The sequence below is a fragment of the Pan troglodytes genome, chromosome 6 (assembly GCF_028858775.2).
Source record: "Pan troglodytes isolate AG18354 chromosome 6, NHGRI_mPanTro3-v2.0_pri, whole genome shotgun sequence".
NCBI lineage: Eukaryota > Metazoa > Chordata > Mammalia > Primates > Hominidae > Pan > Pan troglodytes.
In genome coordinates, this window is record NC_072404.2 from 37,492,154 (window position 1) to 37,518,919 (window position 26,766).

The 26,766-nt window shown below is 42.4% G+C and overlaps 1 protein-coding gene across 4 annotated transcripts in view; it reads right to left on the bottom strand.

The window, feature by feature from the left end:
- PDE1C (phosphodiesterase 1C) overlaps window positions 1-26,766 on the bottom strand; it is a 593,630-nt gene that overhangs the window by 16,587 nt on the left and 550,277 nt on the right. For 3 of the 4 annotated variants that reach the window (XM_003318247.6, XM_016957238.4, XM_003318245.7), the window contains one exon: window positions 23,325-25,700. In XM_003318247.6, coding sequence (XP_003318295.2) covers window positions 25,531-25,700 — 170 coding nt within the window. In that variant the 3' untranslated portion in view covers window positions 23,325-25,530. Of the gene's footprint in view, window positions 1-19,784; window positions 19,990-23,324; window positions 25,701-26,766 lie in introns of those variants that run through there. The other variant, XR_001719169.4, reaches the window with a different exon arrangement.

Genomic DNA, 26,766 nt, shown 5'->3' on the forward strand with positions numbered 1-26,766 from the left:
GTCTTTACTAAAAATACAAAAAAATTAGCCGGGCGTGGTGGCATGCACCTATATTCCTCACTACTCGGGAGGCTGAGGCAGGAGAATCGCTTGAACCTGGGAAGCAGAGGTTGTAGTGAGCTGAGATCTCACCACTCCACTCCAGCTTGGGTGACAGAGCAAGACTCCTTCTCAAAATAAATAAATAAAAGTTTTATGTGATATCCACTTAAGGTTGATTTATAGTCACGGAGATTATAGGGACCCAACATGGGGTAAAGCCTGTGAGCAGTTCTCAGCCATGCTGAGGTTCTCTGAAACCATCTTGCACTCAAGTCTCTCAGGCCACTGCGGACAAGGATCTTTCCTAAGTGCTTTGGGTGCATAGGTCCTGTAGGTACTAATCCTAGAACCTGTGGGCCCAAGGGAGCCTAGAGCTGCCATTTGTCCTCTGGGAAAGAAAACAAGCCAGCATTTCTATAATGGGTAAAGACAACCAGGCCCATAAGGTACAACCAATCAGTCCCAGGGAGACATGAACCTGTTTCTTCCATTGGCTAATAAGAGTCATTCCCGGCCAACCAAATACCCAAAATAAGAGAAACGCAACATTTGTTTTATCCCCCTCTGTTTTTGCCCATGTTGTTTTGGAAGCTATTTCATAGTCTTTATAGCCAGTTTTCTATTCCTAAGTTCTAGAACTTATATTCATTCATGTGTTTATTCCCTCATTCCTCAGGTATTTGTGGATTGTTTTCCGAGTACTGAGGATATAGAGATAAAATAAGACATGATTCCAGCCTTCCCTGAGTTCACACCATCCTGGAGGAGGCTGTCATGCAAATATTGACAGCCTACTCTGCCTAGAGTTAAATATATGTCAGCCTGGAACCCCAAAAGCAGGAGGTAGAGTTAAGTCCTGCCAGGGAGGTCTTAGAGGAACTCACAGAGGTGACATTTGAGCTTTGCTTTAGTAATTTAGCAAAGAAAGAGAGTATGGAAAGAAGAAAGAGAACATTTTAGAGCTAAGGCTGAGTAAGCACAAAATGGGGTGGAAGTGAAAGAATATATTCTGCACCCAATGGGGCTAAATCTTTCCAGTCTAGAGCCCAGACTTCTTGCCTTGTAATCAGGTAGACCTGGTTCAATTTCTGGCTCCATAGTGCAGATGATATTGGACCTTAGGCAGGTGTCTTTACCTCTTTGGAGCCTTGCCTCCCCATCAGAAAAATATAAATGATAAATACAGGCTGTGTTAGGTTATTATGAGGACCAAATGTAAAAACAAATGCGTAAGTTTTTAGCACCAGGCCTGGCATTTTAAAAAGCACAAAATAAACAATAAAAGATTTTCAGTAAAAGTTTTGTTTCTTTGTTCTTCCACTTGGGCCTTTCTGGGAAATACCCTGCTCAGAGAACCACAGTGATGAGCCTTGTGTGAGGTTAGCTTAGCTTACATGAATTCCATTTGCTCTTTATCGAAGGCTCTGCTCTGGAAGTAGTCACAAATCTTACAAAAACTCAACTGTTAATACAACACAAGCCTGAAGAGGGGGCACTTACTGAGGACCCAGTGAGAGGAAAAAAGCAAAACGTCTTGCATTGTGTAAAACCTATTTTCCCGGTTGCATTGCATTTTACCCTTTTAAATTTAACAATAGCAGTAAATTTAACTTCAGCATTACCTGCTGACTCTGAATCTAAAGTACCTAGTAGGTGACTCACCTGTTTCTCTCAAGGAAGAGCCACTCACATCAAGTGTATTGGAGAAAGGCAGGGCTACAACCTACCTGATTCACACTGAGAATGTTGACTGCACACCAGGCCCAAATTGTAAGCTTAGTCCAGTAAGGAATCAGGGTCAGGTAATGAAGTGGGTTTGGGGTTAGTGTTGAATCTTGAGAGATCGTCTCCCTTTAACCCAGGATCTGTAACTACTTGGGGCAAGTTTTTCTGATTGAGTCCACTTGGGGAAGCAAAACATTTTAAACTATTCTCAGGAGGCTTCTGTAGACAAAGCATGAAGACATAATTTGAGGGGCCAAATATACTTCCAGGAAGGATACGTGGTATAACAGGGAACTTTGGAATGAGACTCATGGGGTACAAGTATCAGCCCCGTCACTCACTAGCTATGTCTTCTGTGGCAAGTTACTCCACCTCTCTTAGCATCCATGTCTCCATCTATGCAATGATTTGATGCACCTTCCTCACCTGGTTGATCTGACGAGTAAGTGAGATCATGCATTTAAAGCATCTGGTTCCCCTAGACGTTAATTCAGTCTTGGTTTACCGTCCTTTCCCATCATATTCCTCTTGGTAGCTGCGAACGTGTTTACACTAATTAGGTAGTTCACCAATAGATACTGTGTTGCACAAACCTACACAGCACAGACACACACACTCACATACCCAGATGTCAGCCTTTCAGCTCAAAAGACATATTTCAGGAATGCTGACCTCCATCTCAGTTCTCAGGTTCAGTTTCTGCTCTCTTCCCTCTGCCGTCTCCTCATTCCTGCACCAGACTTCCACGGTCACCTCAGGGCCACTCGTGCTCTGCAGTGTCATCCCAGCCACCCTTCCACTACATCTCAGCCTCTCCAACCTCCCCACTGGAAACTAACCAGGGTGTTTGTCTCAGTCTGATCTGATTCCATCCATCTGAGAATTGCCCCTGTGCAGTATGGGAAAGAAAAGCGGGCCTCCAGGTTAACTTAGTTAAATAAACATTTACTAAATGCCTTTTTATTTTTCTGGTTGGAAAGTGAATCCTACTCTGTGCCAAGTACTTTATTAGGTACTGCAGATATAGAGGTTAAGTCGTTTCTGTCCTTGATGACCAGGGAAGATAGTCATGTCAATAAATAAGCACAAGCCTCTGTAATAAATGCAACCATGGCTATGCATCGGAGACACAGAAGTCACACATGAGATAGTCGGGTTTCTTCTGCTTGGAAGGAAGTGAGTGGATGGAAGAAATGTAAAGATAAGATGACAAGTCTGAAAAAAGGGTTTGAAGGATGAACAAAAGAGGAAAGCACACTGCAGACAAAGGAAGCAACAAAAAATGGACCTAAAATATCCCAATAAGTCAGAAAAATCTAACTACTGGATCAGAAGACACAAGAAGAGAGGGAGAATCAAACTAGAAAATTACAGATAGGCAAATCATGGAGAGGGGGGCTGGTTCCCAAGCTACGTGCAGGGGGAAGTGACCTTCCTCGCCCCATCAAGAAGAGGCTTTGAATGTATCATGAGAAGGAATGATGCCGTGAGACTTCTGTTGCAGAAGCTCACAGAAGCTGGAGGTGGGGGTGGTATGTTGGGATCAAGCCCTGAGGGAGGCGGGCAGGGAAAATAGGAAGCACACCTCACCAAGCTCACAGGAACCCGCAGGACCCATGTAGGTGCCAAAGCGGGGCTGAGGATCAACTGGCCCGTTCATTTAGCTCTTCAGGAGCCCTAGCCAATCACTGGCTAGGAACCACCTCCTAATATCATTAAGTACAACATTGGGGTGAAAGGCAGGGAATTGGCACTTTTTTTGAGAGAGAGAGAGAGTCTCGCTCTGTCACCCAGGCTGGAGTGCAGTGGTGTGATCTCAGCTCACTGCAACCTCCGCCTCCCCGGTTCAAATGATTCTCCTGCCTCAGCCTCCTGAGTAGCTGGGATTACAGGCACGTAATCCTAGCCTGGCTAATTTTTGTATTTTTAGTAGAGATGGAATTTCACCATGTTGGTCAGGCTGGTCTCGAACTCCTGACCTCGTGATCCACCCTCCTCGGCCTCCCAAAGTACTGAGATGACAGGCGTGAGCCACTGCGCCTGGCCAGAATTGGCAGTTTTCAATCAGCAGGCAGAATATTTCCAGAAGTTCCTTTTCACTAGCACCCGGGTCTGGTGCCAAACTTCCCCCAGGCTAACCTCTTGCCATCAGGCCAATGTGGCCCATATTCTGGCAGAGGGAGAGGACAGGGTTGAGGAGAGAAGATATTTCTTTCCCAGAGTCCTTGAGTGACTACTTCTTCATGGTTTACCTTTCCTAGTGCTCCAGCACCTCCTCCAGTTCTGACCCTGATAAAGTGGGATGTTACACAGCAGGACTCGCCCCATTGGAAGAGGAAATACTGATGAGGAGGGTGTATCAACCCAGATGGATTGCTTCCCAGAGGACGCCTGCACGCAGATGCTCCCACACCCACTCAGATATTCCCGCTGGTTGTGCGGCCCCGCACAGCCCAGATGCGAGGTGCGGGAGGAGGGGCTTTAGTACTTCATTTTCCTGAGACATTCCCTGGGAAAGCTCTTCCTTCTTCCAATCTTTTCTGCCATTCATTTGTTCTCTTCTTGTGGTGGTACCAGCTGAATTATGGTAAATAACTCATTTTAGGCTATTTTTGAGGGCTTCAGTCATTATTGGACACCACCTGGACATCAATGTCCAGTCATTGTATGGGTCACTTTGGTTAGAATACAGTGCCCAGTTGTTGGACAAGTCTAGGTGTTGCCGTGAAGATTTTTTTTTAGAAGTGAGTGATACTAAAATCTGTAGACTCTGAGTAAAGCACAATGTGGGTGGGCCTCATCCAATTAGTTGTAGGTCTTAAGAGCGAAGACTCAGGTTTCCTGAAGAAGAAATTTGACCTCAGGACTGCAGCATAGAAACTTTGGCTGCGTTTCCAGCATTCCTGGCCTACCCTTTGGATTTCAGACTAGCCAGATTCTACAATCACATAGGCCAATTCCTTTAAATCTTTCTCTCTCTCTCTCTCTCTCTCTCTCCTCTCTTTCTGTGTGTGTGTGTGTGTGTGTGTGTGTGTGTGTGTGTGTGACTGGTCTGCTTCTCTGAAGAACCCTAATACACCAAGACACTTAGAGCTCTTTATTGCCACAATGTGTGTTTGGTCTGCTTTACATTTAAACGTTAATGTTAGGAAAATCAATAATGGTAAACTGTAACCCAAGGGGGACCTCGGGGATTTCTTGACAGTTGTTCTTGGATCTAATTCTTCAAAAGATAGCACTGACTGACGAATTAGGTGAATGAAAAAAGTGATTCATCTGTACATTAAGGCGGGATTGGAAGGTGGTGCTATCATTTTAGGGGAAAATGTCAGGCTGTGAGCTTAGAATTTCCATTCCTAACAGAAAGCTATTCCATAAGGTTGTTCCAATGAAAGAAAAATAGTAAGCATTCTTCCAATGTCTGTTTTCTTTTGTTCCCTGGATCAGGGTTAAAGGTTTTCCCCTAAAGGGCACATACATATTTATGAGCTAAATGGACTCATGGTGCCTAGGTTGTTACCTCTCAAATGGATAGAGACTGAGCACCTCCTTGCCGTCACCTAATACCTCCTTTCCAATCACCTGGGTAACATCTGCAGCCCATGATTGAGGTGGTGGCATTGGGCAGGGATCTCTAATCTTTGATTATGGCTTTGGGAGGCCAATGTCATTGCTGAGCATACTGCACAGTCAACTTGTAGAGGGGATGGTGAGAAGACCAGGGTGGTGAGGTGGTGGTAATTGGGATTCCTAACTCACAAAGCAGTGTCACATTCAGTGTTTTTCTGATGCTCCTTTTTATCTCATAGGCAGAGAACAGCCACTATGGCTCCCATTAAGCAGATAAAGAGGCTGACGTGCAGAGAATCAGGTGACTTGCCCAAGTTCTCAGTTATCCTGTCATCAGAATCCAGGCTTTTGCATCTGAATCCTCACACATTGCCATTTATATTCCTGCTGCCTGGAATGCAGTGACACTACATACCCATACATACATATTCCATTACATGCCTTCATCTCTTTTTAAAGTTATTACTAAAACACTGGCCATTAAAAATGCTTCTTTCAGCCGGGCACAGTGGCTTATGCCTGTAATCCCAGCACTCTGGGAGGCTGAGGAGGGTGGGTCAACCTGAGGTCAGGAGTTCAACACCAGCCTGGCCAACAGGGCGAAACCCTGTCTTTACTAAAAAAAACAATACAAAAACATTAGCCAGGCATGGTGGCAGGTGCCTGTAATCCCAGCTACTTGGAAGGCTGAGGCAAGAAGATCGCTTGAACCTGGGAGGCGGAGGTTGCAGTGAGCCGAGATCATGCCACTGCAATCTAGTCTGGGCAACAGAGTGAGACTCTGTTTCAAAGAAAAAAAAAATGTTTTTTTCATGCATAAAAACGTTTTGGATCTTAAAGAAGTAATAAAACTACCCCTCCCCCACCACCAAAACTTGATTCAGATGTTTTCAGAAGGCATTTGTTCCACAGCTCTTTACTGAGCACCTAGTATGAGGAAGGCACCATATGGTGTGATGCCGAGTAACACACAGCCCCTGCCCTGGAAGAGCCGAATCTCACAGGGGAGCTGAGATGTGTGTATGGAATATTAGAATCACATATTTTATATCTGAATGGTCCTAAAGGTTAAAGCGGCTCTAGGGACCCCCTCTTTCATCAGAAAAGGGGCCCCAGAGGTTGGCAACCTGCAAAAGCCACACAGAATTCTAGCAAAAGAGTCTCTTGGCTCCTCGTCCGAAGGTCGGTCCACTTCTCTGCACTGCTGTTGGTTAATATAAGTGAGAGTACATGAAAGCCCCTGCACCAAGGAGCCCTGGGACACCACAGGATATTTTAAATTTCTAAGGGAAATACAGCAGGGATTTCTGAGGGATATTTGTCAGACTCCATGTGAACTAGTAGTTCCAGTTAGCTTCCCATTTCAACATGCACAAAATTCCTTTTGATGATGTCATATCAAGCTGTGTCTTAAAACTGTTTCGTGCCCAAGAGCAATTATCGAAAAAAATCAAAATGGAACAGGAAATAAGGGCGGTGTTGTCCCATCTCATTTCAAGGCTTGAGAAGCTGTGAGGCCCCGGGGCACATATGTCCCATTAGTAAGTAATTGTGGTAATCTAACAAAAAAAAAATTTCTTCTTTATATATGAATAAGTTTTTCATATGGCTGCCAAGTTGTTAGAACATAAAGACTTTAGTTGTTTGGACCTAACAACTTAAAAAGTAGACTAGGAATATCTTTTGGCCTAGAGTTGCCGAGACTATTTTAAAAGTTTAGGGACCTCTGCAAATTGAAGCCTTGCTACTCTAAGTATGGTCCCCCAATCAGCATCTTTTGATGTCACCTGGGAGCTCATTACAAATGCAGAGCCTCCTGCCCCACCCAAATCAGAATTTCATTTTTACAAGATCCATAGGTGATTTGTAAGCACTTGATTAATGTTTGAAAAGGATTGCATAGGCAGGGCGCAGTGGCTCACGCCTGAAATCCCAGCACTTTGGGAGGCTGAGATGGGCGGATCACCTGAGATTGGGAGTTTGAGACCAGCCTGACCAACATGGAGAAACCCTGTCTGTACTAAAGATACAAAATTAGCCAGGCGTGGTGGTGCATGCCTGTAATCCCAGCTACTTGGGAGGCTGAGGCAGGAGAATCGCTTGAACCCGGGAGGCAGAGGTTGCAGTGAGCTGAGATCGTGCCATTGCACTCCAGCCTGGGCAACAAGAGCGAAACTCTGTCTCAAAAAAAAAAAAAAAAAAAAAAAAGCACTGCCTTTAAGTGTCATGGGGGCAGTATAAGCAAACGTCCCAGGCCTGCTATTGCCTCATCAAACCGTACAGAAGGCATCTATCTGCTGGGGTCAGACTTCAGGTCCTGCCCTGGACAGTTAGTAGCTGTGGATCTTAGGTGACATTGTGAACTTTGAATTTCAGTTTCCTCATCTGTCAAGTGAGAATAACAGCTGCTTCTGTCACCTTGGGGTAGTCATAAATGTTAAATGAAATAATGCTTACAAAATAGAATGTCTGCTCCAGAGTAGAAGGTGAAAAAACAACCGTTTCTTTTTCCTTTTGGGTCTGTGGCTCTAGGGCATGTTGTTTGTCTTCTTCTGTGCCCTTGATAGATTATAATTGCAGAAGTGGCGAAATTGTATATACGGTCATCCCTCCGTATCTGTGGGAGATCGGTTTCAGGACCTCCTCCTCATACCCAAATCCAAGGATGCTCAAGTCTCTTATATAAAGCGGCATAGTATTTGCATATAACCTATGCACATCCTCCCATATATGTTACATCATCTCTAGAATACTTATAATACCTAATACAATGCCTACACATTCATGCGGATTCAACAGTGCATTGCCGTGTGCAAATTTTTTTGTGGATTTTTTTTCCCCAAATATTCTCAATCCATAGTTGAGTGAACACAAGGCTGTAGTACCCACAAATACAAAGGGCTGATTGATTGTAGAGTCAGTGGGGAGATGAACGCCCATGAGAACAGCCAAGCACATGCAAACACGCACTCTCGTTCCAGGTCTTGTACCAGCAGGTACTCCCTGGAAATGTGGGCAGGCTTGCCTTAGGGATTTCTTTGTCCCTACAATGAGGCCTGTAGACAGAGAAAAACTGGCTGTGGGCTTGATTTTTAAGTTTTCCAAGGGCAGCCCGAATAATCCTGCCTAATAGACAAGGACATATTCTTCCCTAAGACTGTGAGTTCCCCAAACTGGAGACCCAGGCTCACTCCTACTGGATCCACCCCACACCTAAGGCAGTGCCTGGAGACTGGAAGGGCTCAATATGTGTTTGCTGACTTGAGTGGAATGTACCAAGCCAGCCTCCATTCTTCTCTATCCTGGGGAACCTTGGTCCAACAGTGTGGCTTTTTTCCCTGCACACCACCGCCACCTGCAGGAAAAATTGTCACATTGCAGTTGCTTGCTAATGCTAGCTAGAGCCTTTAATACTTGGGAAACACTGATTTGGAATCTGCGTATTCAATGTGTTGTGATCCTTCATGCAAGGTTGAGGTTTATTTCTGCCTGGCAAAATGTTTTTTTCTCACAGATAAAAATGTTATAGAGTTAATGCTATGGGTGCACAAAAAAGGAGACATGATATTCCAAATTATGAGAATCCCTCGTGTGGGGGGAGGCTCAGTGTAAAATGAGGTGGGGAGGCCGAATCAAGTTTCCTTCAGGCATCTGCAAAGTAGCCACTTAATGCAGTTGATGTTCTAATTACAAACTAGTTGTTCATTAAAACAACTCTTCTAATTCTTTTTTTCCCCCTTTAAAAAAAAACAAAACAAAACAGAGTCTCACTCTGTCACCCAGGCTGGAGTGCAGTGGTGTGATCATGGCTCACTGCAGCCTTGACTCCTGGGCTCAGGTGATTCTCCTGCCTCAGTGTCCCAAATAGCTGGGACTACAGGCATGCACCACCACACCAGGCTAATTTTATTTTATTCCTTTTTTTTTTTTTTTTTTTTTTTTTGTAGAGATGGTATCTGACTTTGTTGAGCAAGCTGACCTTGAACTCCTGGCCTCAAACAATCCTCCCACCTCAGCTTCCCAAAGTGCTTGCATTACAGGTGTGAGCCACCATACCCCACCAACTCTTCTAATTCTAACCATAGCTATAGAAAAAAATATATAGATAAATGAATACCACCACCATTAACCTAGTTTGGTCCCTTTGCTTCATATACAATAAAAGTGTTTCTTTTGAAACCCAGAATCAAAAATGTAGCTTTTCAGTAGTTCAGACTGACATGCCAACATAAGTCTGAATTCACTCTCAAATATAAAACATTGCCTCTACTCCAAGATATTGTAGTGTAGAAAAGTAAGTCCAGGCTGGGTGCAGTGGCTCATGCCTGTAATGCCAGCACTTGGGGAGGCTGAAGTGGGTGGATCACCTGAGGTCAGGAGTTCGAGACCAGCCTGGCAAACATGGTGAAATCCTGTCTCTACTAAAAATACAAAAATTAGCTGGGTGTGGTGGTGGGTGCCTGTAATCCCAGCTACTCGGGAGGCCAAGGCAGGAGAATTGCTTGAATTGGGAGGTGGAGGTTGCAGTGAGCCAAGATCGCACCATTGCACTCCAGCCTGGGTGACAGAGCGACACTCCATCTCAAAAAAAAAAAAAAAAAAAAAAAAGTCCATTTCTTCTGCAATAACCATTCAAAAACACTCTAGTTTTGATCATCATAAATAAGGAGAGGTAAGAACCAGAGATTTAAGCCCTGTTTGCCTCAAAGGACTGTTATATAGGTTAAATAACAGCATAGAAAACCTGAAAAACCCTAGTAGATGCCCATAGGGATTTGTCTCCTTCCCCTTTGGGCTGGAGTTCCTTTACCTATCCCTGCCCACCTTTCCGCTGCTATCACCCAGTCCTCTCCTGTGCCCCAGTGCTGGCATCAGCTTTAGACGATGCTCAGTGTACACCTCCCTCCAGCCACACAGCCTAGCAGGCCGGTGTGAGACCCAGGAAGAGTCGAGCGTGAGGTGAGAAGGGCTAAAGAGAGGATACATGAGCCCAATCTCAATGGAATCAGGTTGTATCAGTCTGTTCTCACGCTGCTAATAAAGATATACCTGAGACTGGGTAATTACAAAGGAAAGAGGTTTAATGGACTCACAGTTCCGCATGGGTGGGGAGGCCTCACAATCATGGCGGTAGGTGAATGAGGAGCAAGTCACATCTTCACGGTGGCAGGCAAGAGCGCTTGCGCAGGGGAACTACCATTTATAAAACCATTAGATCTCCTGAGACTTATTCACTACCATAAGAACAGTATAAGGGAAACTGCCCCCAGGATTCAATTATCGCCACCTGGCCCTGCCCTTGACAGGTGGGGATTATTGCAATTCAAGGTAAGATTTGGGTGAAGACACTGCCAAGCCATATCACAAGTGCTGCTTGAAAAGCAAACCAGCTAGGAGAGGCATTTCTGCAAGGCCATCCCAGGGGGCATAATTCCCATAGCACCAAGTACTTCAAAAAGAGGCCACCATGGGCCAGGAGGGCAGCAAGCCCAGGGGCTTCTTGGAGGTGGTGGCCAGCTGGTGAGGAAAAAATAAGACTTGGGACTCAGGAAGACCTGGGTTGGAACAGAAGCATCCCCAGGTGCCACCTGTGTCACCTGAAGCGGGGCACAGAGCACTCTCAGCCTGCATGTTCCCCCAGGTAGACCAGGATGGTAATGGCTGCCTCAGGATGTGGTGAATATGTGATGAACTAGCACAGGAAAGCCTGTGCCATGGAGACCTTCTCACAGGAAATGCTCAGGACGGGTTTGTTCACCTTGGAGAATACCAGTTCCCCTCCTGACTTCGTTCCCCTTCCCCCACGCCCCTGCCCCCCACATATACATATGCATGTACCTCATCCCACACCCCTATAAATGCCCCCACCTGCCTGTTTCCATCCTCAAATCCTTGACTTCCTTCTGCTCGTGCTATCTGATTACCTATTGAGTTCTTCTTGCAGAACTCTGGAAGATTTCCTGTTCACTAAAACGTCAGTGATTGACGTCAGCAGTAACTTTTAGACACACACACACACACACACACACACACACCAGCTCTTCTGGAGCAAATTTTAGTGATGATCTCATCTTTAAATGAGTGGAATGAAGCCTTACTCAGGCATCAGCCAGTTCAAGGAAAATTTATAGAAAGGGTAGGGTGCAAGAGAGCCTTCATGGGGCCCCTAGAAATCTACGCCATGGGTGAGAGGGAATGCCCTTGTTTTATGAAGGCTCCTGGAAGCATCGTGATCTTGATGGGAATGTAAATAATCATTCATTGAGCACTGACCATGTGTCGGGCACTATGTTATGAGCTTTAGTGCATTTTCTAATGTAATCATTCCGGCTGCTAGGATATGCACTTAATCCAAAGAAAGTGGTTACTTGAAGGATTGGATCATTTGTCCAAGGTCACACAGCTAGCAAGCCATGGAGCTACAGAATAAGTTCAATAATGGAGGTGTGCTCAGAAGCCCAGGGCACGAGTGGAGGTCCTCCTTATGGTCACGTAAAAGCACACTCTCAGTGCAGGAAAGGGAACCAGTTTGGTGAACACTCAGTCAGTGTTGCCCTCTCCCCCAACTAAACAAAAATGTAAAACCCTAGAATTAGTGTCCTCACCCAAGGAGAACCAATTAGGCACCCAAAATGGTGGTCTCAAACAGCTGTCTGCAAATGGGATTTGCCCACCATGTGGATCATGAACTTTCTGAGGGCACATTGACGTAGAACACTTTAAATAATTTAGTTTCCTAATTTTTGACTTTACTCTCTCTCTCTTTCCCAAAACCGATCTGCCTGAGAACTGGCCTACACGTTCATGCAGGCTGTCATTTCCTATCTTACCTTGTCCCACTCTACAAAAGGAAGGCATGCCATGAAATACTGGCTGTGTAAGCCCGTCTAGCACTTGTCTCCCCGTGTCTTGCACCTTTTGCTCTGAAGGGCTAGAATGTGGCATTTCCACTCTCTTTGAGCTGCCCTCATGGGATTCCTTTGGATGGCAATGGGCTCTTTGCTGCTATTTAGGGAATTCTGCAAACAAAGTCACCCACTATCCCACCCTCCAACATGACACAAGAAAAATAATAATATTGACAAAGGTGTGTTATAATTAATGTTTCTTTTTTTCCAAGCAGTGAATGACTAACATACATATGTTATGTATACACATGCAGACAGGCACATATAGATATATAATTTACAATCATTTGATGAGTCTAAGTAAGACTTTTAGTGCACTTTAAAAAATTGAGAAAGTGCATGATTCAAATGCCTGGGTTATAAATCCTTCTCCAACTCAAGTAGTTTCCAATTCTTCACTTATAACAAAATTGAAATAAGATCTATTTAAGCTGTCAGAATGCTAGATTACCATGTGCTTATTTTTGACACATTACCCAAAGAGAGTTCAAAGATTTAAGGAACATTACTATAATAAAACTTCTTCTATTTCCATATCCTTATTTATGCGAACTAGTTTTCTCAATGCTAAAAATGAAACATCATATCATTCTAGCAATAAATAATATATGGCAATGGATTCATGTACTAATTGAGGAAAAATGCCTCACTATCTCATCAAGGATTGCATTTTCAGGCCAGGCACGGTGGCTCACATCTGTAATCTCAGCACTTTGGGAGGCTGAGGAAGAAGGATCATTTTAAGTCAGGAGTTTGAGACCAGCCTGGGAAACATAGCAAGACCCTGTCTCTACAAAAAACTGAAAAATTAGCCAGGAGTGATGGTACATGCCTGTAGTCCCAGCTACTCAGGAGGCTGAAGTGGGAGGATCTCTTGAGTCTAGGAGTTTGAGGCTGCAGTGATCATGCCACTGCACTCCAGCCTGGGCAACAGACAAAGACCCTGTCTCAAAAAAATAAAAAATAGAATTGCATATTGTACATTTTGTGTTTACTAATTTGTTTAACGATATTTATAATATAATGTTGTTTTGATCTTTTAGTCTCAGCTTTGTGGTGCTGTGACTTTTCACCTTTTTTATTTCTATTTTTCTTTATATTTTATCTTTCCTGAGTATTATTACTTATGAGAAATTTGGAAAGTCTACATAAGGTGATGGTAACTAGATTAACTGGTTATAGTTGAATTTTACATCTTTCTAAAGTTTCATAATATATACCTTACCTTATCCAGCTTCAATCCTTTACCATATTTTAACTTCATATTTTTAACCTTTAACTGTTCCTATTCTAAAATAAATGTATCCACTCAATTATGTGCAGTATTATCAATTTTCTCATTCCTTTCCTTAACTACTATAATCTCTCAAATTGTTACATTATTTCACTTTTCTCTAAATTTTATTCTACTATGTTTTAACTGCTTTGTATCTTATTTTTCACTTTAATTTTCACGTGTATTTTCAGTTATTTTTACCCATTTTCATCTTCTTTAGACTTCTAACAAGGTTCTGGTGACTGGGTTTTATTCCAGCCTATATTTTACCTGCCTGTAGCAAGAAAGGTTTGTCTTCCTTTTAGGCAGTTACAGACACATTCTCCCAGAATGTGGCTCATCATAGGGATCAGGAAGAAATGAGCTTACCTAGGGATGAAGACAATCTTTGGTATGACTGGCATGAAAGGCATAAGGGGTGGAAAATGGCTGTGGCTGCAGAAGATACTGGGGAGGGAGGCAGGGACCAGGTCCCATGTGCCCCAATTCTCTTCCTGCAGCATCCCCAGAGTTAACAACTCCTTCTGTTTTCACAGCTCAGGCATAGCCCTCATCACGTTGTTTGCTAGCTATTTGCTCCTAAAACTATCTGCCCACTGGATGAGAGCTCCGGAGACCTAAGACTGTGTTTTAGTCACTGCTGCATTCTTAGCACCTGAAACAGGAAAGGAATTTGACCAATATTATTGAACAAAGGAATGAATCAGTGGTATTCTAGATCAGGAATAAAGGCATGAAGAAAGAGAATGAGACTGGTACACATTTGTGGACAATGAGTACACACATCCTGCACATTCCAGTAAGAAAACAACAAAGAACAAACGTCCCATCGGACTTCCACTTGCTCATGAAGACCCTGAGTCCTGTGCTTTTCCGGCACTAACCAGTTTGTAACATAACTCAGAAGCCAACACTTTCCTAAAGCCATTTGCTGATGGCTGCCTAGACTATGCAGTTTCTGTTTCTTTTAATAACTACAAGTTTCTTATGAATTAGAGCCTCGGGACTACATTTTAACCGAATTCAAGCAGCACAAGCCAGCTGTGGTGGTGCACACCTGAAGTCCCAGCAACTTGGGAGGCTGAGGCGGGAGGATCCCTTGAACCCAGGTGTTCGAGGCCACCCTGGGCAGCACAAGAAGAACCTATCTCTAAAATTATTTTCTAAAGCAGCACTTGCCAATCTTCCTTCACTGAAACACCACACTGGTGTTACATTCTCCTCTAAGATCTTTGCGTTCCACATTCTCAAAGATTAATTCACAGAACCCACCTAGGCCACCAAAAGTCATGATAAATATAGTTGAGGGGGAGGACAGGTGGACCAGGAACATTTGGAAATTGTGTAGTGTGGTCCTTTTGAAGTTTCTAGTTCTATTTTGAACCTTCTTCTGAGCACCTGGCCAGCCAATCAAACTGCTCATTGTGTGTCTTATAAACTCTGCAAATGCAAAACTGTTTTCTATTCTGTCCCCAATGTGGTCCCTCTTCACCTTCCCCACCCTACTCCAATGATCTCTCAGTAACCAGTGCCTACATTCGCCCTCACTGGTGCCCAAACTCTCTTCAACTCTCTATCCAAATTCTGTTGATTCTAATTCCCAAGTTCATAACAAATCTACTACCTCCCTATTTCCAATGCCACCCCCTAGTCTGGCCTCAATTCCTCCCTATCTCTATAGTTTTTTTGTTGTTGACTTCTTAATTTTTTCTCCTACCCTCTACCAATCCATCTCCATTTGGCAGCCACAACAATCTTTGTGAAATACGACTTTTATCCTGCTGGGATCCTGCTAAGACTTGGTAGAAACTATTTTCATTACATTTAATATCAAGTCTAATCCATAACATGATGTAGCCCTTGCTTATCCTGAGAGTCTCATCTTATGCCAGCCTCCCAGTTGTTCACTCGGCAACCATAACACGGGCCTTCTTCAGATCAAAAGTGTGTGCTCTTTGCTCCTGCTCTTCCCCCTCCTTGGAATGTGCTTATCTGTCCTTCAGATGCCTGAGGCTGCAGCCCTGCCACAAGTAAGACAGGAGAGTCAATAGGAGTGTAAGAAAAAATGACAGTTTCCACTTCAGAGGACGCTAGAACCATGCTGTCAATGACTGAAGTCATAAAATCACATCAGCATTGAGAAGTTCACTGGAGGATGCAGTGTGTGTGTGTGTGCGCACACACACACACACACCAATTCTGTTCTGCAAAAAAGTAAAATAAATCTAATGTGTAAGCATTTCACTCAAATTTCAGGGAAGCAGGGTTTTCTACTTAATTAGAAACTGGCTTCTGGAGTAACAACAGAAATACTAACTTAACAGCAACTTAAAGAAATAATAGGGGTTTATTTTTCTCATACAGTAGTAACTCCCAAGAAGTCAGCCAGGGCTGGCGTAGCAGTTCAGTAATTTAATTGGAGCCCAGGCAAATTCAGTCTTTCTGCTCTGCCACATAGAGCATGTCAGATTTCATTTCCATGCTTGTCATGAACTCATGGGCTGCTATATCTCCAAGCTCAAGTGGGCACTCCAGGCAGGAAAAGGAGAACTGGGAGAGGCTGCCCCCAGATGTAGGACAACTGGGAAGTTGAGTGTTTAGTGTTTACAGCTTCTCTAGAAGAGACAGGCGGGGGAACAGCCTTAGAAATGGAAGTTGGGTCAGCATTAGCATACTAAGATTAATAAATAGACATTAATGGTGCTGTAGTCATTATTATTTCCATATATAAAATATCATGGGTATTGTCATTTATTTAGAGTTCTGTCTTTATTATATTTACTATGATTCCTACAGTTCCTCTCACACTATTTCCCTGAGCTCTATTTTCTTCACAGATTAAGGTTTCTTTATGTAGACAAACACACACACACACACACACACACACACATACACCTAAACAATATGACTTTTCAAGAAGCTAATCCCTGTGTTTGATGAAGGAACAAACCTATACAGAAATGTAGTGAATGAAAATGGTATACTTCACAACCTGCTTGCGCTTTTGAAATCTAAGACTACATTCATCCAGCTAAAAACTACCTTGAAGGATTCCCTGAAACTCATGCCTCTACAGGACACCAGGTGGCAGTGCAGCCTAAGAAGTGACTGTGAGCGCGTCAGGTGCGATCTGTTGCTTGAGTACATCAAATTAAATAAACCAGTATAATTTTTTGCGTGCCTATGGAAACCTTTGAGCCACTTAATCATCATGGCTTCAACCTCATTTCTAGAAATGATCAAGGCATGATATGCCCTTTCAGTGACACCATTGTATGTGGCTTATTAACATTCAAATTCTTTTAAGATGGGACGCAGTTCATAGAAAACACAACTGTGCTATCTAACACAACATCTCCCAAGGCATTTTAGCCTAGTTTAGTAAGTGGTGAGATCACACTCTGATATTTGTTTCCAAAATTCGGGAAACTGCAGTACTTTCAGTGGTAGGATGTTTGAGGAAAAGAAAGGTTCAGACAAATTGCCTACTTTTAAAGGTAAGGCTCTAAGGGCTGGAGCTGTGTCCCTCTCTTCACCAGGGATTTTGAATCTTAAAAATATAGCAGAGATATATGAAGAGCAAAGTAGCTTTTTTTTTTGAAAGATATGACATTTCAATCTTTAAACATAAATTTATTTATCTGGATGAAGTGAGATATTGGCACATAAAGAGATGTTTAACCAGCACAACAGAGCATTAAGATAAAGGCAAAACTATGCTCTCTCTTCATCTATGGATGCGAATTGATTTTAACAGAATGAAAACTCCAGTGGATTGGAACCAATTGCCTGGAGCTCTGTGTCGAGAAGGTTTCTGAGACTATTTCTAAGCCTGGTGAGAAAAGTTAGTGATAGTCTGCTGGAAGTGGGAGATGAAGAGTGGTAATATTTTCCCTGAATGTATACATTTCCCATCCCTATCTTGTTTCCATTTGGTACCACGTCCTCTCATTACATTTTCAAGGATCTGTTTTACATAAAGCACTATGTTGATCACTACGGAGGATATAGTATGAAAAAGAAATGGGATGGTCCCTGCTCTCCAGGAAATGATAATATAGTAGGAAAGCACCAGGATCTATGTAATTTGTGGGGGAATGATTTAAGCGTCTCAAATAAGTAAAATGAGCATGATGAGGAGTAATCCCAGCAAAAGGCCACTTTTACTTGGAGAGACCAGGGACCAAGTCCCAGAGAAGGTGAAAGTTTATGTGGGGCCTAGGAGAACAACTAAGATTTCCAAAGGCAAAAGGCAAGTAAAAGACATTTAATGAAAATGAAGCCATGTGAACAAAAATGAGAATAGACCTGGCTCAGTCAACAAGCAGCTCCATGTGAAGGTAGGTGGTGCAAAATAGTAATAAGTAATAGACGTCACTTCATGAGAAACTTTGTCCTTTGAAAGTTAGTATATTCCCCATGTATTTATTTATTGAACAGAATTGTCTGGTGATATTTATGTCTTTTTGGCTTAGAATATTTGAATTCAAATGCTTTGCACTCATTTGATCTCTTTATGCTGAGTATGGTGGGCGAGTAGGGGAAAAGAGAGACCTTTGAGCAAGGTGTCAGGAGTACCCAGATCTCTCTGTAAAATGTTCGCTTCTCGTTGACAGGTACTGAGTCTTCTCAGTGACTGACAGAAGCCCTCTGTGAGAAGCCCTCTGGGTAAGACAGGAGTGGACAAACTTCTCCAACAGTGGAGAATGCACATGTTGGCAAACTTGTTCTTCATGTTTCTCTTGATAAAGCCTCTGCCACTGGTCACTGGAGGTGGGTTTTCTGGCTCCAGGGGGAGTCTGACATGAGAGGGGATATCTCTCTTGCAATGGACGGCTATAATTCCTAAGGAAGGAACCCAGAGGTAAAAGCAGAATCCCAGAGAAGAATCAGTGACAAATGTGAAGATGGATTTGGAGGAATGTAAAAGATAAAGACTTTGAGAATGAGTCACTAGGAAAATGATAGTAGCAATAACAGAAATGTAGACATCAGGGAGAAGACTGTACAAGAGCTGCAGGAGAATATGGGAGTGACACTTACAGCACTCCAAGACACTCAGATGAAGAAGTCCAGTAAGTCATTAGGAGTGCAGGTACAGGACTGAGAGAGTGACGAGGACAAATTCATAGATTCAGAAAGTTCAAGGGGAATGGGCCTGTGGAAATATCACTGTGCTCTGGCAGTTTGGATATCTATCCAAGATAGTTGGATTCCATTGCTGACTTTCTATAAAAATCAAATATAAGTATATTTCAGCAGTAGAAACCGGATATGGTTCAGTGGGGGAAACAAGTTTTAAACATGAGAACACAGCTTCCTCTGAGACTTCAGGGAAGAATGAGAATGGTGTAGAGTCAGATATCCACAGAAGTAGGAAACACAAAAATTAGGGAATTTTTTTTTCCCACATGGACTATGCTGTCGACATGTCCTAATTGACAGGACAGGGAAAAAAAGCCACAAGTTGAAGAAAGAGCCAACCATTTGGATTAACTGATGAGAGGTGGGGAAGATGCATTCAATGAGCAATGGTGCATGGAGGCCAGAGGTCCAAATGTGTGGGTGGTAATGTCAGCTCTTCTCCTAGAAAGGTAGGTAGGTCTTCTTCTAGAAATGCTTCATGACGTGGGTTCAGTAGAGGACACAATCAATCCTGGCCTAAGAGGGAGAGGGAAACTAACAATCCTGAGTGTTGAGAAGAATCATGCCATTGCTGCTGGTCCTGAATTCTATGTTGGATGACAGGAGCATGGTTGAATATGAAAAACTTGTGATGCCAGTGAGCAGGCTCAACAAAGGGGCACACCAGAAAAGTCTGTGTGAACAACACAATGCATGGAAAAAATATATAGCAGTGCAATCAAAGGACCTCAACTGAACCTCCTTTCTACCTTTCCTCACTAGTTCTGCAAACTTTCTGAAAAATTTAACCCATTGGCTAATCAACAATAAGGACAGTAAGTCTTCCCACACAGGTTCATTATAAGAGTTAAAAAATATATTAGCATATATTAAAGTGCCAGGAACCTGGTGGGTTCTCAAAAATTATTACCTGGATTTTGAAACCGACTATGCTAGAGCAGTGTTCTATCATTTCAAATTTTTGCCCACTATGATTGTAATCACCTGATGAGTTCTTCCTACCTCCTGCACAGAAAAAAAAAATCAGTCCACTGAGATCTCAGCATTGCAGTAGAGAAAGAGTTTAACTGACACAAGGCTGGCCTACACTGGAGAACTTACACTTACTTATCACTTACCTCAGTCTCCCTGAAGGCTCCAGGGCTCTGAGTTGAGGAGATTTTATGGGCAAGTTGGTGGGCAGGGGTTGGGGAATGGGAGCTGCTGATTGGTTAGGGATGAGATCATAAGGGTGTGGAAAATGGTCCTCATGCACCGAGTCTGCCGCTGGGTGTGGTCACAGGATCAGTTGAGTCAGGAGTCACAAGTCCAGGTGGAGTCAGTCTGAAAAACATCTCAAAAAAAAAAAAAATCAGTCTTGGGTTCTACAACCCTCTGGCCATATAACTCCTGAGCAGGAAAGGATTATAGAAACTGTGCCTACATTTTAGCAGAGTTCAGGCTCCTCCCATAATCCTGTTCTTGTGGCCTTTCGTCAGTCTTACAAAGGCAGTTTTTGGTCCCTGAGCAAGGAAGGGATTAGTTTTAGGGAGGGACTATTATTATCCTCCCTTTCAAGTTAAACTATAAACTAAATTCCTTCTGAAGTTAGCTTAGCCTACACCCAGGAATGACCAAGGGCAGCTTGGAGATCAGAAGCAAGAGGGAATCAACTATGTCAGATTTCTCTTACTGTCATAATTTTGCAAAGGCAGTTTCACAATCACATATATTTTTCTCTCTTGTTATATTTATTTAGTATCCTTTTACCTTTGCGTCTTACAAAAGTTTGGAATCTTTCTTTACCTAGTGAGTCATAAGAGATGCTGCTAAAAGGGCAATGACCATACAAGAATTGTCTCCATAATGACTGATATCTAGACGAGGTGGTTCTATAAGCTTGGCTCAGCTGAATCTCTTATTCAGGTGTACAAAACAAAGCATGCCAGTGAACATTCACAGAGAACCCAAGTTGAACATTATGAGTTAAAGATGCAGTTAAAATATGAACATGTGAAGTTAAAATATGCAGATGAGGAGAGTATTCCACAGTTATTATCACTTGTTATTCCCCAAAAGCAGCTTTTCATGTTCTGTGAATGTAACAAAAGTATAATGAATACTCATAAGTCTCCTAGATCAGTCTTAAAAATAAAACCACTAGCAAAGGCCTACTGTCACCATCTATGATGCAGGGCCTTCTCTTGCCTCGACTGGCCTTGCTGACGGCACTTGAGGCTACATCAGGGCCACGCTTGGAGGCCAAGTCATGAAGCCTTCACCCACTCCCACCCTCAGTCCCAGGGCATCCCCACTTCCAACCTAATTTGACAAACTCTCAATAAATCAGCATGTTGTTCCAACAGAGATTTCTTTTAAATTGAAAATGGATCAAAGAGAATATAATTGATCGTGTGAAATTGCAGCCAATGGGAAAACAAACTGAAAGCTTGCTGATGTACAAGTGGCCTTTCATCTAAGGAACAGAGATTTGGATGAAAATCCTAGACTTAAAAAATAGTGGCTATCAACCATCTCTACCTTCTCCTTCTATCCTGCAGGGACAAGAAATCCTAACAGAGGGATGCTGGAGTGTCTGTTCTATTTCAAAAGCTTGGTGGCTGTGCTCATGATAAGGCTTAACTGGCTTGCAGAAGGAAAAGGTAGGAAGACAAGATAATTTGCACTCTCTAAGCACCTATAAATGAAAGTCACTGCCCTACCTTTGTGAGGTTGATATTATAACTGAATGGGAAAAAAATAAACAAGCAGAACTCCTGGGCAGGCTCAAGTGGGGTGGGCAGGAGAGGTGGTGGTGGAAGTGGAAAGGATATATTTATTGGGTTCTTTCCTTACGTGGACTGGTCTTGCCCTAAGGATTGGATTTTGTTTAAGGGAAACACTGCCATTTCAAATCTGCTGTGGGTTTTTTGTGCTTATAAGAGTGTGACCCAGAGTCAATGCCCATTGTTTGTCAGGGTGAGCTCACATGTCTTGAAAATATGTGGTGCTGAAAAAATGTGGTGAGCTTCTACGCCTTGAAAATGTGTGGTGTAGGGGGTGAGAAGTGGACCATGCTGCACATTCACAGGAATTTGAATACAACAGGGGAGGAGAAAGGTCTTGGTAGAAGAAGGGCGAGAAGACGCAGACAAATCGGTGCCTCGGGAACCCACAGCCTGTGAGAAATCCTCTGCAAAGGGAGGCTGATATTTTGTGGTCGCTGTTGTCTAATTTTTTTTTTTTTTTTTTTTTTTTGAGACAGAGTCTCACTCTGTCGCACAGGCTGGAGTGCAGTAGCACCATCTTGGCTCACTGCAACCTCTGTCTCCCAGGTTCAAGTGATTCTCCTGCCTCAGCCTCCCAAGTAGCTGAGACTACAGGCGTGTGCCACCACACCCAGCTATTTTTTGTATTTTTTAGTAGAAACAGGGTTTCACCATATTGGACAGGCTGGTCTCGAACTCCTGACCTCGTGATCCACCCACCTCAGCCTCCCAAAATGCTGGGATTACAGGCATGAGCCACCACGTCTGGCCCTAATTTTTAAATTTTTAAATAGTTGATTCTGCTGTGCTATCATCCTAAACCTTTAGGAAAAGTCTGCTCTCTGCAGTTGACTTGTGTTAGTGGAAATTTGGAAGAATAAAGCAATTAATTGTGTGTGGAGAAGGAGATAGGGTAAATAGGAACAGAGTGAAGGGCAGTGGTTGCAGGAAGTAAGTCTGAGGGAGGTTGTGGGAGAGTCCTAGTCAGTCATGAGGGCAAGAGACGGCCACAGTAGATGAAGGCCCAAGGAGGCCAAGGGCGTGGGGATACAGATGGAGAAATTGTTGGAGGTGGGGATGTCAGAAGCTGGTGCCTGTGGGAATAGCTAAATGGGTAATACATGGTGAAATTAACTCCTTTTTACTGAAGTTGGAGATTATCTACCTGATGTCATGGAATTAGTAAGGGACATTACCCTTGAACTCAGGGCCTAACTTCTTTTTACCATACTCCACTCTCTGTCCAAGAAATAATAGCTAATATTTATTGAGCCCTTGCTGTAAGGCCAGCCCTGTGCTATAATGAGTCAGGTATTCTTATTATTCTCAATTTACAGCTAAAGAAACTAAAGTTTAGAGATATTATGCAATTTAGTAAAGCTCCCAGAGCAAACAAAAGGCAGTGTCAGGATTTAATTGTAAGTTTTTCTAAACTCCAAAGTTCCAATTGTTTTATTTTTGTTTTGTTTTGTTTTGTTTTTTGAGACGGAGTCTCGCTCTGTCGCCCAGGCTGGAATGCAGCGGCGTGATCTCGGCTCACTGCAAGCTCTGCCTCCAAGGTTCACACCATTCTCCTGCCTCAGCCTCCTGAGTAGCTGGGCAAAGTCCCAATTCTTAACCACTAGCAAGATAGCTTGGTCTGGAATGATATAAACTGAGTTGATAATACAGGTGTTCACCTGCTGACTTAACTCTATTATGGGTTATTTATATTAACAAATTTATTTACTGGGTGTATAGGGAGAAAAAGGTTAAAAAATGAACTACCACCTAAACAATAAGGAAGAAAATTGAAATGGGTAAGTTATACTATTCACCTTGACAAGATGTTCAGGGCTGAACAGCAGCAAATTTAGCTAACATCTAACATCCCGGAATTTCAGAGAAGAAAATGGCTCACATACAAGAAAGTCTGTTAAAAGCATCTTTTTATTTGCTGTAAGAATATAATCTGCATTTCTATACAATCCATTATGCAAAAAACATGGTAGGCATTTTATAAGCAGTGCAAAATCTCAACATCTGTACATTTGCTCCATTAAAATATTAGCAAAGGTTGAAAAAAACTCACATCTTAGGAGAAAAGAATACAGATTTGTTCCCCAGGAACATGGCTTCCAACCTCAAGAAGCACAGCCAAGAAAACACAGCCTCATTAAATTCTCAATACCTAAGATGGAAGGTATTGACAGATAGGTAGGGAACATTATTTGAGGAGGCTACTACTCCCATGGGCCTCCTCAGTGTGTAGCCAAATGACTTTGTACAGCAAGCGCTAAAGCATCTGTGTATAAACAGATAGGAATTACCTGTTGAGTTAACCTAATCCAGGTGGAACAGACACTACCAGCCTGCAGAAGGGCCTTCTAACCCAGGCACCAGGCAGGGAGCAAAGAATTGCAATCGCCTCCTTAACGAAAAGTCACAATGATTCATCTTTTTGTATAGCAATTAAATTTCTCTGAAGTATCATCATAAAGCACATTATAAATAAACTGCTCAATAGCATGGTAGGCACTAAATTCCAGAACTTGCTCAACTTGAATAACTGCAGTTTATTGGAAACGAACTGCAGGGAATGAGAGAAGGAGAGGACACTAAACTCCTTACAATCAAGCCTGGAAGGTCGAGGCCATCCGGAAACAAACAGCTCCTTCTTTGTAGGGCTGTCCTGGAGAGTTCATCCTGATTATGAAATGCTCTTAGCTACTTCTGTTATGCACCTATTACTGGCCAGGCTCAGCCACAGCAACCAAAACCTACATTATCATTAATCTTCAATACAAAGTGCAGAGTGTGTATATGAATCCTAGTTTCTAGTTAAGCAAATGGAGGCATCAAAAAATTATGCCATCCGAGCAAGGACCTGCAACTAGTTATAGACAGAATAGGATGAAGATCAGACTGGCCTGAAAACAAACCTAGTTTTCTCACTGCACCAGGCTATTTCTGAAGAGATTGAAAGCTATCTCTAGTCTTGAGCCTTTCCTTGCTACTTCTGTGATTTTAGTCCTGAAGTAAAAATTCTAGGGAGAGACACAGAAGGGCTAACAACGCCACCATAAAAAAAGGTGAGTTATAAAGCTATGGATTCCACCAACAACTGTGAGAACAATCAGGATCTCAAGGGCTTTAGATATGTAGCGTGCTGTGAAGAGGATCTGAAATGTAACTTAAAGGCATCTCTAGCCTAGTTTAAATTCTTTATTTTCAGTCCAGAACAATCTGAAAATAAAGAATTTAAACTAGGCTCAGTATTTTACACCCTCTTGGCCTAGGACCACAAAATCAAACTGACATCTTTTGCAATGACTCTTAAACCTGCAGTCTTCAAGGCAAGATTTTTAGTATCATCTACTAGGGGTAGAAGTAAAAGATTAGAGGAAAATGAAGCCAAATGCATCTCTTGCAAACCTTCAAATCCTTCAAAGTACATGAGGTTATTGGGCATGAGGCACAATCTTCATGAGGCACAAAAATCTTTTTTTGTTTTTTAACTTGGATTTGCTTTATAAGCATGAATTCTGAAATGTCCATGAATACAACAATTCATCAGTCTTCTCTTCCTTTTAATATTTTTACATTCAGAAGCACAACTTCTGTTTTGAATACATTTACTTTGATAGTTACATATTTACTTGAATTTTAAATAAGTGTATTTACATTTTAAATAGGTGTATTTAAAATTGGAAAATATGTTTTTATCAGTGCATTTCTTAAATATGATGATTATTAAACCAATATTCTTTTGGGGGCATGTAACTTTTAGAGATTGAAAAAAGGGGCAATGAGAGGAATTTTATTTTTTTTTTAAGTTTGTGTCATTTTAATTTTGGTCCAATTTAGACTTTTGGAGACTTATACCATAAAAACACCCCTCTTGCTAGTTTGTTGCTGGAGTCTGGGCTGATCCCACACACAGCAATTGATAAGTCTATACAAGAACAACAAAGAGGAAAATCACATACAACTTTCATTTCACCTTGGTGGAGTCAACCAGGATAGTACCTGCTCCAACAGCCTCCAAGGGTCTTGGAGGTGTGTCCTGCTGTGGCCAGTGGGTGCTGAGAAGCAGATAGGTAGACCCTCCTTCACTCCCTCTCTTCTTCCCCTCGGCCTATTTTCTGTTCCAGTTATGTGAGATGTTCTGAATCTTTTTCATTTTGATCCTCTGATCCAGCATCTTGTACCTTGCAGGATGCTCATCAGTTTTCTTTGAGACTGAAGGTGCATAGGAGCTAGATGCGTAAGCAGGGCATTTAAAATGACGCAAAGGAGGCTTGATGACTGGCGGCCATGGAAAGGAAGACAGACAAGGGTTAGCCTCACCCACGACATGCCACAACCTAAATATTGTGAGCAACTTCCTCTAGAGCTGTTTGTTTCCTCCAAAACCAGGAAAGAAGCAGGTTGGATTCTCCCTGGAAACCTTACGGCAGATAGATGAATAAGCATGTTACCACCTTGGTCATTCAGTTAAAATAAATAAATGGAAGAAATTTCTAGAGATACAGTGATAACTGCAGTACACAAAGGTCCTTTGACAATGAATGGATGGGGTTAAGGGAGTGAGAGGAAGCATTGGGGTCATTTCTGGGAACAGCAAAGCAAACAAGGTGAACACAGGTATATCATTAACAGCATTTAGCATTGTATGTAAGCTTTTAGTGTTTGGAAAGTGGCACTCAATCCCCAAGGGATACTTAAAAGTGCATCATTAAGAAAATATTTATAAAACACATATAAAGATCTTGTATTCAAAATACAAAAAGAATTCTTAAAGCTCAAGAAAAAGAAACAACCCAATTTTAAAATGGGCAAAATATCTGAACAGACTTCACACCAAGGAAGATATACGTGTCAAATAAGCATAGGAAAAAATGCTCAACAATTAGAGAATTTCAAATTAAAACAACTATATGCTACTACACACCTCCACAATGCTAAAATCTAAAAAACTTGACAACACCAATTGCTGGCAAGGATGTAAAGTAATGGGAACTCCCATTCTTGCTGATTGGAATGCAAAATGGTACAGCCACTTTGGAAGACAGTTTGACCGTTTCTTATGAAGCTAGACATAGTCTTACCATGCAATGCAGCAATTGTGCATCCTGGGTATTTACCCAATTGATGGAAAGTGTATGTCCACATAAAAACCCACACATGAATTTTTGTAGAATCTTTATTCATAAGTGCCAAAAGCTGGAAGCAACTAAGATGTCCTTCAATAGTTGAGTGGATAAACAAATTGTGATACATTTATACAATGGAATATTATTCATTGTGATAAAAAGCAAATTAACTATCAAGCTATGGAAAGACATGAATGAATCTTAAATACATATTGCTA